The sequence below is a fragment of the Camelus bactrianus genome, chromosome 7 (assembly GCF_048773025.1).
Source record: "Camelus bactrianus isolate YW-2024 breed Bactrian camel chromosome 7, ASM4877302v1, whole genome shotgun sequence".
NCBI lineage: Eukaryota > Metazoa > Chordata > Mammalia > Artiodactyla > Camelidae > Camelus > Camelus bactrianus.
In genome coordinates this window covers 16,910,804-16,923,197 of record NC_133545.1, presented here as the reverse complement: position 1 = coordinate 16,923,197, position 12,394 = coordinate 16,910,804, and the positions used below count along the sequence as shown (strand labels likewise).

General features: G+C 42.2%; 1 protein-coding gene across 2 annotated transcripts in view; it reads left to right on the top strand.

Moving 5' to 3' along the window:
* The window catches only part of EXOC4 (exocyst complex component 4), a 698,015-nt gene extending 686,938 nt beyond the window's left edge, over positions 1 to 11,077 (top strand). For both annotated transcript variants that reach the window (XM_010947518.3, XM_074367038.1), the window contains one exon: positions 9,666 to 11,077. In XM_010947518.3, the coding sequence (XP_010945820.1) occupies positions 9,666 to 9,903 (238 nt within the window). In that variant the 3' untranslated portion in view covers positions 9,904 to 11,077. The remainder of the gene's footprint in view (positions 1 to 9,665) is intronic.
* The last annotated feature ends 1,317 nt before the right edge of the window (positions 11,078 to 12,394 follow it).

Sequence of the window (12,394 nt, the reverse complement as noted above, 5' to 3'; positions counted from 1 at the left end):
ACAAAGCTTGTTGAGGATCGGACAAGTATCATTTTAGTTAAGGTGGTCAGGGAAAGCCTTACCTATTGGTGAGCTGACATTTGAGCAAAAATTGGACTGGATCTCTTTTAATCTTCTATTTTCCTCCAGCCTTCTGTCCCGTTAATCCCATTTGGTGCTCTTTTCTGATTTTATTTCAATTGGCTTATGATAGAAAGCAATACAGAACTATGAAGTGCAACAGAGGCCGGGATTATCATCACCTCCTTGCCCTGTAACTGGTACTTTTTTAATAGGAAGTAAGAAAATGCCCTGGTTCCATACCCTTACCACCCTACCCCCATACCCTCATGGAACAAGTTTTCCAGTGCTCGTCTCCCAACTATTGAATATAGGAGGTTAAAATTTCTTCCAGACAAATTCACTTGGGTTTTTCTAAGGTAAGTCTCACTTCATTATTTGCCGCCCATAATTCTAAATTCTCTGATGCCCTTTGCGTTACTTCTGTTACTTGGTTGCTGTTCCCGACCTTCCCCCATTTCGTAACATTCGACCTTTTCAGCACTCTTTGTATGTTCTTGCACATTAATTAAAGTATTAGGTGAGATCAGTTATAAGGCAGTGTCCTTAGCATTCACTGGGTGCTTTCTCTTCTGAATTTGATTTGTTTCATCATTACCCTTTGTTTGCTTTTCAGCCTGTGTCCTATCAGGGGTAGCCATTCAGAATAAATTCATTTTGTTAGTCATATTTTTTTAGAGGCACTGTATAAAATGGTTCACTGACATCCAAATATATATTCAGCCACAGTGGTCTTTACATCCACCAAATTCATACTGCTGTCCAAAGCTATCCATCATGTTTGTCAGAATACTTGAGTCTTTAATTAAACCCTGCTGGATATTGTACATGTTTCCATTAGCTCCTTCTGATTTAGTCTGTTATTTTCCTAATTGACATCCGTTCTGAGTCACGTGCCCTTGAATCTCAGATGGCCCATTCTGTAGCTTTGGTTTACTTAGTCTTTCTCTCTTTCATAAATAACCTAAGGGTTTAGCAAATACACCCCTGAGTGTTTGCCGTTGGGACCTACTGATTTGCATATGCTCATACTTTTCAAATAATCCCTTGAATTTTTTGGTTCCTCTGCCAAAACCAGTTTCCTTTCTAGCCCTTCAGTACTAAATGGTGCAGTCTTTTGTCTTGGCAAAGTACAGAAACTTCCTATAACATTATTGAGAAGCATATTAGGGTCCCCAAAACTGAGATCAGGGGGAGTCAGGGTTTGAGTAACTCAGCCAACTGCTGGCTGAATAGCAATCTTTGCATCTTAAGCCCCCAGCAGTAATAACCGCTTGCAGTGAACTAGCCTTTCAGTCTTACCCAGTTTTTGTCTTAACACACTTGTGAGATAGCTGGGTAGAGGTGGAGTCAGGAGCTAAAGAATACAACTAACTGGCATCTACCAGCATCCATCCATTATCCTGGTCTCATTAGCATAATATTCTAATGGGTGTGTTCTCTCATCAAAGCCATGCAGTCCATTCCTGTCCTCACTGACCTTTCTCCCCAGACAGTACAGGTAGAGAAGAAGCCCTGTATTATAAATACAGAAACCCAACACGTGTTGCCTTTCACTTCTCCGTCCCATCACTAACTCTGATAGCAACTTGAAGCCGTAACCTTGGTTTCTGCGCCTTGTCTCAGCCTTTCATCTCTTTCTCATGTACCAAAAAAGAGTTGTAGAATTAGCAGGCAGGCTGGCTAGCAAACCCAGGATTTATTTTACTTTAAATTAAATCATTGGTTTATTGAGTTTGAGAGACCTTTGATTTGGGCCTGAATTGGACTTTTTTTCTTTTAAGTGTAGATTAAAAAAACCTTCTGGAAGCCAAGGACTGCACCTCTGTATGTTATATTAGCATTTAACATGTTATTAGAGCTTCCTAAGCATTAGTAATAATACCAGGTTTTCATTGGAAGAAATCCTTTACATTATTTACTGAAAAGTTGATAATTCCATTTCATTACTTAAAACTGAAAAAGCCATAGGGCCTTTGAATTATTTTTGTTCGGCATATCTTAGCAGTTGTTTCCCACATTGCTAATCTGAGAAATATAGACAGTGTACAATATAAAGGCCTGGTGCTGATTGGTAAACAATTTGTAGTGCTGAGGCCACCAAAGTGCATGGTAAGTGCTTTTATCAACCTTTATCAACCGGTATTAGATAAATTTTTTTTTAATTGAAAAGACTCTAGAAAGCGATATTCAGTAATTTTTTTTTAATGGAAGAGACTCTCCCAAGTGATACCCAGCACAGCATGGCTCTCCTTAACCTGGACTCACCTTTTGATAATCAAAAGAACATTTACAGGAGTCTGAGACAAACACAATTATGAAAGTAAAATGAAGGACCTAAATAAAAAATCACAGAACAAGAGGGTAATTCTATTCACTCTTTCATATTTCATTATTTGATAACATCAGAAGATGAACCCATCACAATTGCTTTGGCAAGTGCAAACAGAAATGTGCCTGATCAATATTTATTAAAACCTTCAAAATGGGAGAAGGCGTTGAGCAGACTTCTTAATGGACTGAATAATTATTCATACAAATGGGGTTTGACCAAAGGCAGTGCCAGACCAAAGAGACACAGTTTTAATTGTACTGAATTTAAAATGCAGAGCTTCCTCTAACCCTGTGTTAGAAAACTTAATTTCAAACATTATCTGATGTAGCAGAGAGAGACATATGAATCCTTAAGTTGTTGAGGAGGAAGTTTTAACCATAGAGATTTATAAATGTAGACTGTGTTCCGAAGGTGGGGAGCAAAATGTCTAGCAAAGGGAACAAAAAGCCATTTTTCTTCCCATTTCCGCGACTGTCACTGAGCCTGGGAGAGGGTCATCCTCTCACAAGTGCTGCATCTCAAAGGAATTCCTTTTTGTGGTTGTATTTTCTGAAGAGAAATAAAGCAAGGCGCTGGCCACTGCTATCAAAAATATTAGGATGTGTTCCTGAGGGCAATGAACGCAGCTGACTTTTTACATTTTAACGTCTCCCTGGAAGAGCCACCCTGCCCCAGCCCCCCAGGACTGCTGAAGCCTGGTGGTGATCAGAAGTAGGCCAGTAGGTGACAGCCGTTTAAGCACAGTGCCGCGATGGAGGCAGTGGTGTGTGTGCCACGTCACATAATGAAAATGTACTTAGATGACTCATGAAAGCCACTGCAAGCCTACAGCAGCAGACTCCGAACTCTCTTTGCCTCTTGAATGGTTTTCTGCTGCCACCAGCTGAGGGAATTTCTGCACTGTTTTTTGTTTTTTTCTCTAAAGACCATTCTCTACTTCTCTTCAGGATTGTCCTGGACCAAAACTGCACAATTTGTTGTAAAGAGTGTTGATAGCTATCCTAATATAGAATACAAATTAATTTTGCCACTAAATGCAAATTCTTTAGCTTTTCTCCACCGTAGTTTTCTCACCCCTGAAATGCAAATAACTACAACTCTTTCAAATGAGAATTTTCAATCATGTCTGTAATAAACTCTTAAGCTCTTTGAAGGGGGAGACAAATGAGAGCAATTATGTTGTATTTTTTTTTTAATAAAGTAGTTTATTCTTCTGGCACACAGAATTAGCATCCATTTTCGTACTGGTCTGGAAAGAACATCTGAGCTAAGTTTACACTTGTTCAGGATGTTTTCGAATTGATCACTACTGCATCTTATGGCTTAGGGAAAATCAGCATCAGCTAATTCTGGTGGAAGCCCAGGATTTTAAAGGACCAAGCAGAGGATGCTGTAAATGTTTTAAAATTCAAAAAATTTCCCGTGCTTACGTAGCACGTGCGATAACCTGTTTTTTTCTCCTATGGGAAGCAGGGGGTTGAAGAGCTGATAGTAGCTGCCCGGGGTCACAGCTAGTTAGGGAGGGAATGATAGACTTAACCAGAATCCGAGCTAAGTTGATCTCTTGAGTATTTACTTCTCTACGTCTCTCTGCTATAACTACCTCTCAATTATTTATGGGATGATTATCTAGTTTACGGATTATTCAGTTCCTTTCTTTTCTCTTTCCATTTCCTGCTTATTACCATATATACCATTGAGTGTGCAGAGAAAACAGGAGTTGAATGTCCTACCTGACAATCTAGTGACCCATCTACTACTGAGTTTTTATTAAATTGCTCATAATGCTGCAACTATTGGCTGAAAAGAATTGGGGGAGCTTCCGTCAATACTAAATTATAATCAGGTAAATTGTTCTTCCTTTGAAACTTACATTTAAGAAGTCAGCTTCAGAGCCCAATTCTCTTGTTGACAGTAATACTATCGTTATCTCCGGAAGGACTAGATGAGAAAGTCTTCATAGTGAAATTACTTAATTATCCCCTTTCCTCTAGCAAGTAATGAATCAGGAGGGCAGCCAACTTTTGGAAAGAAAGGTTACCTTGTCATTACCAGATTAGAGGGGCAAAAGGGGAGAAATAAAGAGACAGAATGAAAAAGCCCAAAGTCTTTCCTGTAACTCTTGAATGCTGAAGATACAACATGACTTCAGTATCTGGTTTAGAGCTCTGGATTCCCAGATCAAACCTAGTGTGATTCAAATATTACTGCCCAGTGTATAAATGAATTTTGAATTGCCACGATACTGGCTCATTCCATTACAATGGAAGGCAGAGGGTTGATTTAGTTTGTGAATTTTATTTACTTCGTATTTCCTAAATCATGGCTGGAAATGATTTAGCTAGACAAGTTCCCTTTGCAGTTAGTACTTTTGCTTTTCACAGTTTCAAATACTTCAGTATTACGGTGGCTTTGGAGCAAGGCCTCAGACAGATCACTCACACTCTCCAAAGTTCAGTTTGTTCATCTGTAAAATGTGGGTAATTGCAGTACTTACTTCAAAAGGTTCAATATGTTAATGAACCTGAAAGTTAGACATTATTGTTAATATTGCTACAATCAAGATAGATTCTAAAACATGAGACATGGCTGTGTGTCTGTGGAAAATACAGCTTCCATTTGAGGATCTAGGTCTCCAAACCCTACCCAGTAGAGAGGGAGGCAGCTGGCCAAGCTTTCCCCAGGGACTGTAGCCAGTCCCCCAGTCAGCACCTGCCTTTCACGCCCCACCATCTAAACTTTATAGACCACCTGCAGGTCCAGGAATAAGAGTTGCCCTAGTTGGGAATAATTGGTTTTATGAAGACTTTCTTCCCTCCCTTTCCAAAGAAGAGACCTGAAACTGTTTCCAGTTGCTTTCAGAACATAGCGATACAGTGACAACTTCTCAGAGATACAGTGATAACTTTTACACTGAGTATGGATGGCACAGTGGGAGGGAGAATCAAGGATGAGAGACTAGAACATTCTTTGCTCCTTGTCTGTGAACATTTATGAAGAGCTCTTAAAGAGAAGTAAGAAACACACGAATACTCAAAAGATGCAAAGTCACCAACAATTTGTTTATACACATATGCATATCCACATACATTAAAAACTGATACGTAGGTGAGAACCTGTTCAGCTTTATGTAAATTAAAAGAACAGGAGAAACTAGGTGTTGTCATGTGCTGTTGCTAGGAAGATAAACTGATACAACTTTTTTAAAAAGCCATTTGGAGGCATTGCCTAAGTCCTAAAAAATATACTTACCTTTTGACTAATTCTGCTTTGGAAATCTATCCTCAGGAAAGAAAGTTTTTTAAATTGCAAACAGCCAAAGTGTCCAATAGTGTATCAATCTAGATATTTTCAACTATAAGAAAGAAATTGATAGAGCATTACATACAGGGAAAAAAATCTGAAAGGAAATGCCAAAATGTGGTATGTCTCTATGGTGGGATTATGTGAGTAATCTTTTTTCTGCTTAATCTTTCTGTGTAGTCTGTATATTCTATATGACACATACTAATTTTCCAATCACAGGTAAACAAACTTTATTTTTACACTTTGAAGAGAAGATCTGCCCAACTTACCAAAATACCCTTTGTATCCTTACTGGTATAAATGGTTTTCAAACACAATCAGTTGGGGAGAAGGAGTTGCAGTGCAATATCATTAAAATAAAATAAGAAGAAAAAAAAATGAGAAAGAATAGTCTATGGATAAAGAAAACATGAGGAAGATATGACAAAGTAATCTGTACCAGAACAAAATATAAACATGGTCGTGTTAACAGACTCTGAGACCAGTCTGTGTGACATCACACCTTCACTTTTCTATCTCTGCCTCTCCCCAGCCCCCACTCATCCCACTTGGGGAACTCTGCCCATAGACACACAGCAAAGGGAGAGAGAAACCACAGGAAAGAACCACCTTCTCCAGAATATCCCACCCATCATGGGGGACATGGATCTCTGGTTTCTGAAATGGGATATTTGGTCCACATCTACCAGTTGGTCCCTGGGTATCACGGGCTGTGAGGAAACCTGCTCTACATACATCATGAGCCAGAACGGATCTAAATCAAATGTGTGTTCAGTGATCCGATGGAGGCAACAGAGTGCTGTCTGGTATAAAACATGGTGCCCTGGAAGCCATGGCTGCTATTTTAACTTGTGCTGATAAAGATCAGGCTTTCATTTTCCTAGGGCCTCAATAAGTGCTGATAAATTATTTATCTGCGTTGGGTTACATGTTCATTTCAGTGTGTCAGTGTTTATCACGGAAGATCATTCTAATTGTGCAGTTTGAGGCATTTTCCTGTCTTCTCCTTAGGGCGCCTCGTAGCACCCATTCTCCACCTCTAAGTAGAACTGTTGCTGCGCTGATTTAGTACAGTCTTTGCTCCTGGGTGCTATTCTGAAAGATGAATGAATTTCATTCTGTCTTTAAATATTTATGTTTCTTTATGATCTAATATATCATCGTGGTTATGGGGAATTTTTTTCCCCCTAACTATAGAAAACACACCATCAGTTACCTGTCAATTTTGTTTAATAACTCAGCTTTGTAATTCTGGGGCACGGTTCATCCGAGACTCTTGAGGACTCTCTTAGTCTCTCAGTCCACTTCAGAGTGTCATTCTGAGATTTATAAAGGTCTTCATTGCACAGAGGATATTGAAACATTAAGGACTTAAGTGGCATGCCCTTTATCACTTATCACATTGGAAGATCCAGGACTAGAAATCCAGGCATCTTTGTTCTGTTGTTTGCTCCCAGCATGGAACAGCCATCGCTGTAGAAAAATCAGCCAGTATCCCTGGAAACAATTCATCAGATTTTTCAAAAGAAAACCAATTTCACTGAGTCAGATAGGTTCGGTGTTACTCCTTAAGATAAATAATGAAAATATCGACATCATGATACAAAGACACACAATTATTTTGGTTTAATCTCAGTGAAAAGTATTAGGACCCATTTACTACTTCTGTCTCCTTCCCTCATGCTTTTAGGTCCTTGGCTTAAGGAGATGGGAATGGTTCTGTAACTCTTCCCCGCACCAAGCAGACCCTGGCTCAGCACGGTGGCTGGTTCCGAGCATCTGGGGATCGGGCCTCAGGAATCTGTACTTCTCAGGAGCTCCCCAGAAACTCTACCGTTGGAGAGCCGCCATTCTAGAACTGCAGCTATCAAGTCCCTCCCAGCTTTGAAAGATCACGAGTCCCCAGTTCTCTTATATTCCATGCGGCAAATCTAGAATCAAATGTGTGTTCCTCCTGAACAATTTTTAAAATGTGTACTTAGATAGTTCCCTAAAGGACAGCTCTCTCCCTCAACTGTGTACCTAAGGGAAAAAGAATTCAAGGATGGAGGGCCTCATTTCTCAAAACAGGGGCTGGTATCAGAGAGGAGGCCGTGGGGTGGCCTAAAGATGTCCCTGATGAAGAAATCCAAGGCCTCAAGGCCCCAAGTCCAATAGAACAGGATTTTTGAGTGAGTGACCCTGATAATAGTTCAGCAAGATCCCTTCACCCCGAGTTGCCTGGGGCCCACTGCCTTGTTCTGTCCCTTCATTCATGACAATGCTGCCTTTCCTGGGAGGAGGAGAGAAGGAAGTAGCGTGTTCCTGGGGAGACTCCCTCTGTCCTTTGGCTGACCAGCTGTGATGGCATCACTGACTCAGAGCCTGCACTGAACTGTACGTCCCAGGTCACCTGTAGTAGCTGTTCAGCACATAGCCTCAGAGTCCAGTAGACTCGGTGAGGGATGGAGGTGGCATGATGCTGGGCTTAGGACTGGCTAGTGGCAGCCTTCTCCCTCCCTGACTCCCACCTTCATCTTCTCTCTGCACTGAAGATTCACTCTAATGAATGTTTCTCTGACATGCACTACGTTTCTCTCCATCACCTGGGCCAGTGGCCTTGAGCCAAATGGCTCGCAAGTCCCTTCCTTTTTGCTATTATACCTGGTCCCCTCCCAGACCATCCTGCAGAGTGCTGTCACATTGATCTTCCAGAAGCACAACTTGGAATGCTGCCTCTGTCCTCAACAGAACCGGGGGCCCCAGGGTTGGGGGGTGCTTTACTGACCTAACTGGGCCTAAAGTTCTTTATTGATGAAACTAACCGGATGTCAGACTCTGCCTCTGGCTCTAAGTGCCTTTTCCCATGACTCTGCCCTGTTCAGCTCTACTCCCCGGGCTGACCAGACTACTCTTCCCTCTTTTCTTTGCTCATCTCTTTTCTTTTCCTTTAATCTAGAATTTCCTTCCCAGAAGCCCTGCCTGCCAGTATCCTACCCCGTATGAAGTCTTCCTTTATCCTTCGCCTTCCCTTCAACAGGTGTGATCTCTCCTTCCTCTGCTCTAATTCACAGCATTGTTGCCTCCCTCACAGCACATGGAATATTCTTGTCTGTGTCCATGAAGAATATTGGACTCCGAGTCAGTACCCTGGCCCAGCCACTCAGTTTCTTTGTGACATTGGGCAAGTCCTCTAACTGCCCTGTGCTTCAGTTTCCTTATCTGAGAAGAGGGTGTAATAGCTCCCTAGGTGCAGAAAGGGTTCAACGACACAGTACATGGAAATGAACTTAGCCATCAGAGACACAATCGATATTTCTCTGCTTTTCATTCCCTTTCCTACTTGTCTCTGAGCTGTCTGAAGAAAGGAGCTGTCTTGCTCACCTTTATGTGCTACTGTTACTATTATTACATGACTATTAATGCATTATTATGAATATATTTTCAGTAATAATGGTTAATATTTATGAAGTGCATAGAATTGTGTCAGGCACTGTTCTAAGTACTTTATATGGATTAATTAATTCTTCCAATAACCCTAAGAGTTACCATAACCCTATGAGGTACTGTTATTATCCCACTTTATGGAAAAAACCACGTATTTCACAGGGCCTCCAATGAATGAGGAACGAATGAGGGATTGAATGATACAGAAATGATTCACAATGCCTGCCGGCTGGTTCTTTCTCTCTCTCTTGCTTCTGTACCCCAACCTGTTCTTTCTTTTGATCTCCTGAGGAGAAAGTCTTAAGTGAACTGAGACCCTGAACTACAAGAGGTCTCCATTTAGGCTTTCTCAAGAAGTGAGCTCCGGGAATCTTGTCCTCCATTATCCTCATAGGGCCTCGAACAATGTCTAGCGATCAGTAAGTGTTTACTGAATAGGTAAAGTAAGTAGTTTACAAACAGCACCTCCATTACGCCTAAGACCGCATAGGTGGCTGACAGTGGAGACACTGAGCAGAGTTCTGTCTTGCTTTCTCAGGCAGTACTACGAGATGCTGTACAACACGGCCGATGAGCTCCTGAACCTGGTGGTGGACCAGGGCGTGAAGTACACGGAGCTGGAGTACATCCATGCCCTGACCCTGCTGCACCGCAGCCAGACGGGGGTGGGAGACCAGACCACCCAGAACATGAGGCTGCAGCGGCTCAAGGAGATCATCTGCGAGCAGGCTGCCATCAAGCAGGCCACCAAGGATAAGAAAATAACTACAGTTTAACTGGGTGCACGGCAGGGCGGGGTGGGGGGAGTGGTCATCTCTGTTTCCTTCGTCATATTCCTCCCTTGGGTATGTTGTCTGGTATATTCTGAGCTGATTTAGTTTTCTCTACGCTGATTCTTGAGTGGAGAGAAGGTGTAAGGATCTTTTTCTCTTCAGCTTTGGCTTTTCATATAAACTCTAAAGGGAGTTTGCAGTACTGGATGCTCTGATTTAACATTTATTTTAATGCTGTCAATTCCAGAGGGTCTAGGGTGGGATGGGGAGGAAGGTTGTGTCAAATTGGACTCTGAAAAAAATGCATGAATTACTAATGCCCAGCGATCTTTGGAAAGTAGATTGTTACCTAAGTTTTAGTCCCTTCCTAAAACCGCTTAATAGGGTTCTAGAACATAAAGAGTAGAATTTCTGTTCTCTTGCCCTTGTCAGTTTGCAATTCGATGTCAACAGCTTCCCAGCTGGCTGCAGTTTTCAACAAATTTCCCAAACCAAAACAGGACAGAGCTTTGCGGGAAAAGTCCTTTTATCTCAGTCCTTAGGAGAGTTTTGTATGCAGTAGCCCGGACACAAGTTATAGGTTGGTTGATGCCTTTTTTGTTTTTATTTCTGCTGCATCAAAACCAAGAACTGTCAAATTAGTGACAAAAATGGAAGAATGAAAGGTGATTCAACCATCTTCTGGATTTTTCTCCTCCACCCTCCAAGATAAAATCATGGTTAGAGAACTTTGAATCTCACTTGAAACATTGTCTGGATGTGGAAGATTCTTAAATACTCGCTCTCTTTATGAGCCCTTAGGTCTTTCTCACCTTAGAAGGTAACCCAGATGAGTACCAGGAAGCTGAAACAGCCATGATGTTCCTCCTCTGTGCACGCATCAGCTGTGGCCATTTCCAAAGTGCTCCCGGCTGGTGTAGGAGCTCACTGTGTCCAGTACACTGCGCCTGCCCACGTCTCCAAGTGCTCTTGCTGCCTGTGGTTGACGTGTCACAGAAGAAAGCAATGCGCTGATTGAAACATGGCTTGAAAACACGTGGAAAGGAGAGCAGGAAGGACTTGTACCACGTGAGGGTGATACCTCATGCCCTAAGGGTCCAGAATTGTATACCTGTCTGTACAACTTTGGTCTTGGTAGAAAAAGCAGAAAATTAAAAAATATTTCAAGAACATTAAACATTGTGTGTTGTTTTTCTTGTTTTTATTCAGCAACATTCCATGAGAACCCAGGATGTGCCCAGTGCTGCCAGGCATGTAGGCGGATGCTAGATAATGAGGACACCCTTATTACCCACCCCGAAGGCATTTGGGAGCTGGACGCCAACCAGAACCTTAAGAGATGTGCGTGCAGGCTCAGTCAGAAACCAGGCCAGAGGGGCAGCTGTGAAGGGAATTCAGCAGGCAGCTGGAGGACGGTCCTGTCTTCCACAGGACTCGGGAAATGATGTTATAAATCTGTGTAACTTCAGAGGCCCAATTGGAATGAAGATGAATCTATGTGGAGACAATCATGGGAAAATACACAGCATCATTGGAAGTCATTGGTGGATGGTCAAGTGGATGCGGATGAGCAGGGCACAGCCACCTCAGAACCGACCGTCATTTAGGGCGCAGTGGAGATTTCCACATGTTGCCATGCTACTTTGGGGATGTTTTGTGGGACTGCTTTTTTGCTGTTCACAGCCATGACTGGAAGTCACTCACGAGCTCCAACAAGCATGCCTGCTGATAGGTAGCCACAAGAGTTCACTCTGGCCATGAAGACCACTCCCTAAGTGTGCTGCTGCAGCTAAAATGCCAATCAAATAGGCCTCCCCAGAAAGAGCACTAAAACAAAGCAAACCACTATCTTGTTCTTCTACAAAGCGACAGAGTGGACGCATGTTGCATGCTGCCTACACTACTGTCAGCACCATGGAGAAGGCTCACGAGGACCCATCCTGAAGTGGGCAAGAGACGAGAGCACGAGGAAGGAGGGCTTTGAGGTGAGATCCAGCCTGGACATCAGAGAACTAGCTCCATAAGCAATAGCTGCCCCCAGGAAGAGCTGCCTTCTCTCATTGTCACTGTCTCCTCCTCTCTGGTACCTAACATCTCCCATTCCTTAAAGCAGCCATGTCGTGAATACTTTCTTTCCCTCCATACCCAAGGGGCTGGAAAATAAACAGTAAAGGAGTCTCAACTTAGCCTTCCTTAGACTAGATTCCTTAAGGAAGGAATTGAATTCAGATTGGCTCCAACTCTTGATATATTTTGGCAAATTGTGTTCTGAGAACTACTGTTGGTGGTTTCTTCTTCTTCACTGTTTTGTTACTTTTGATTATCGTATTATCACTTGTCATTACACCTCTTAATTTATAACCAGTACTCTGGATGATATTGTGTCGTTCACCCCACAAGCACTCATTTTTACCTGTGCTCTGGATACAGTTTGTCTCAGGGACTTTCATCCTAGTACAATGTTGTTATTCCTACTTCACAATGGATTTTTTTC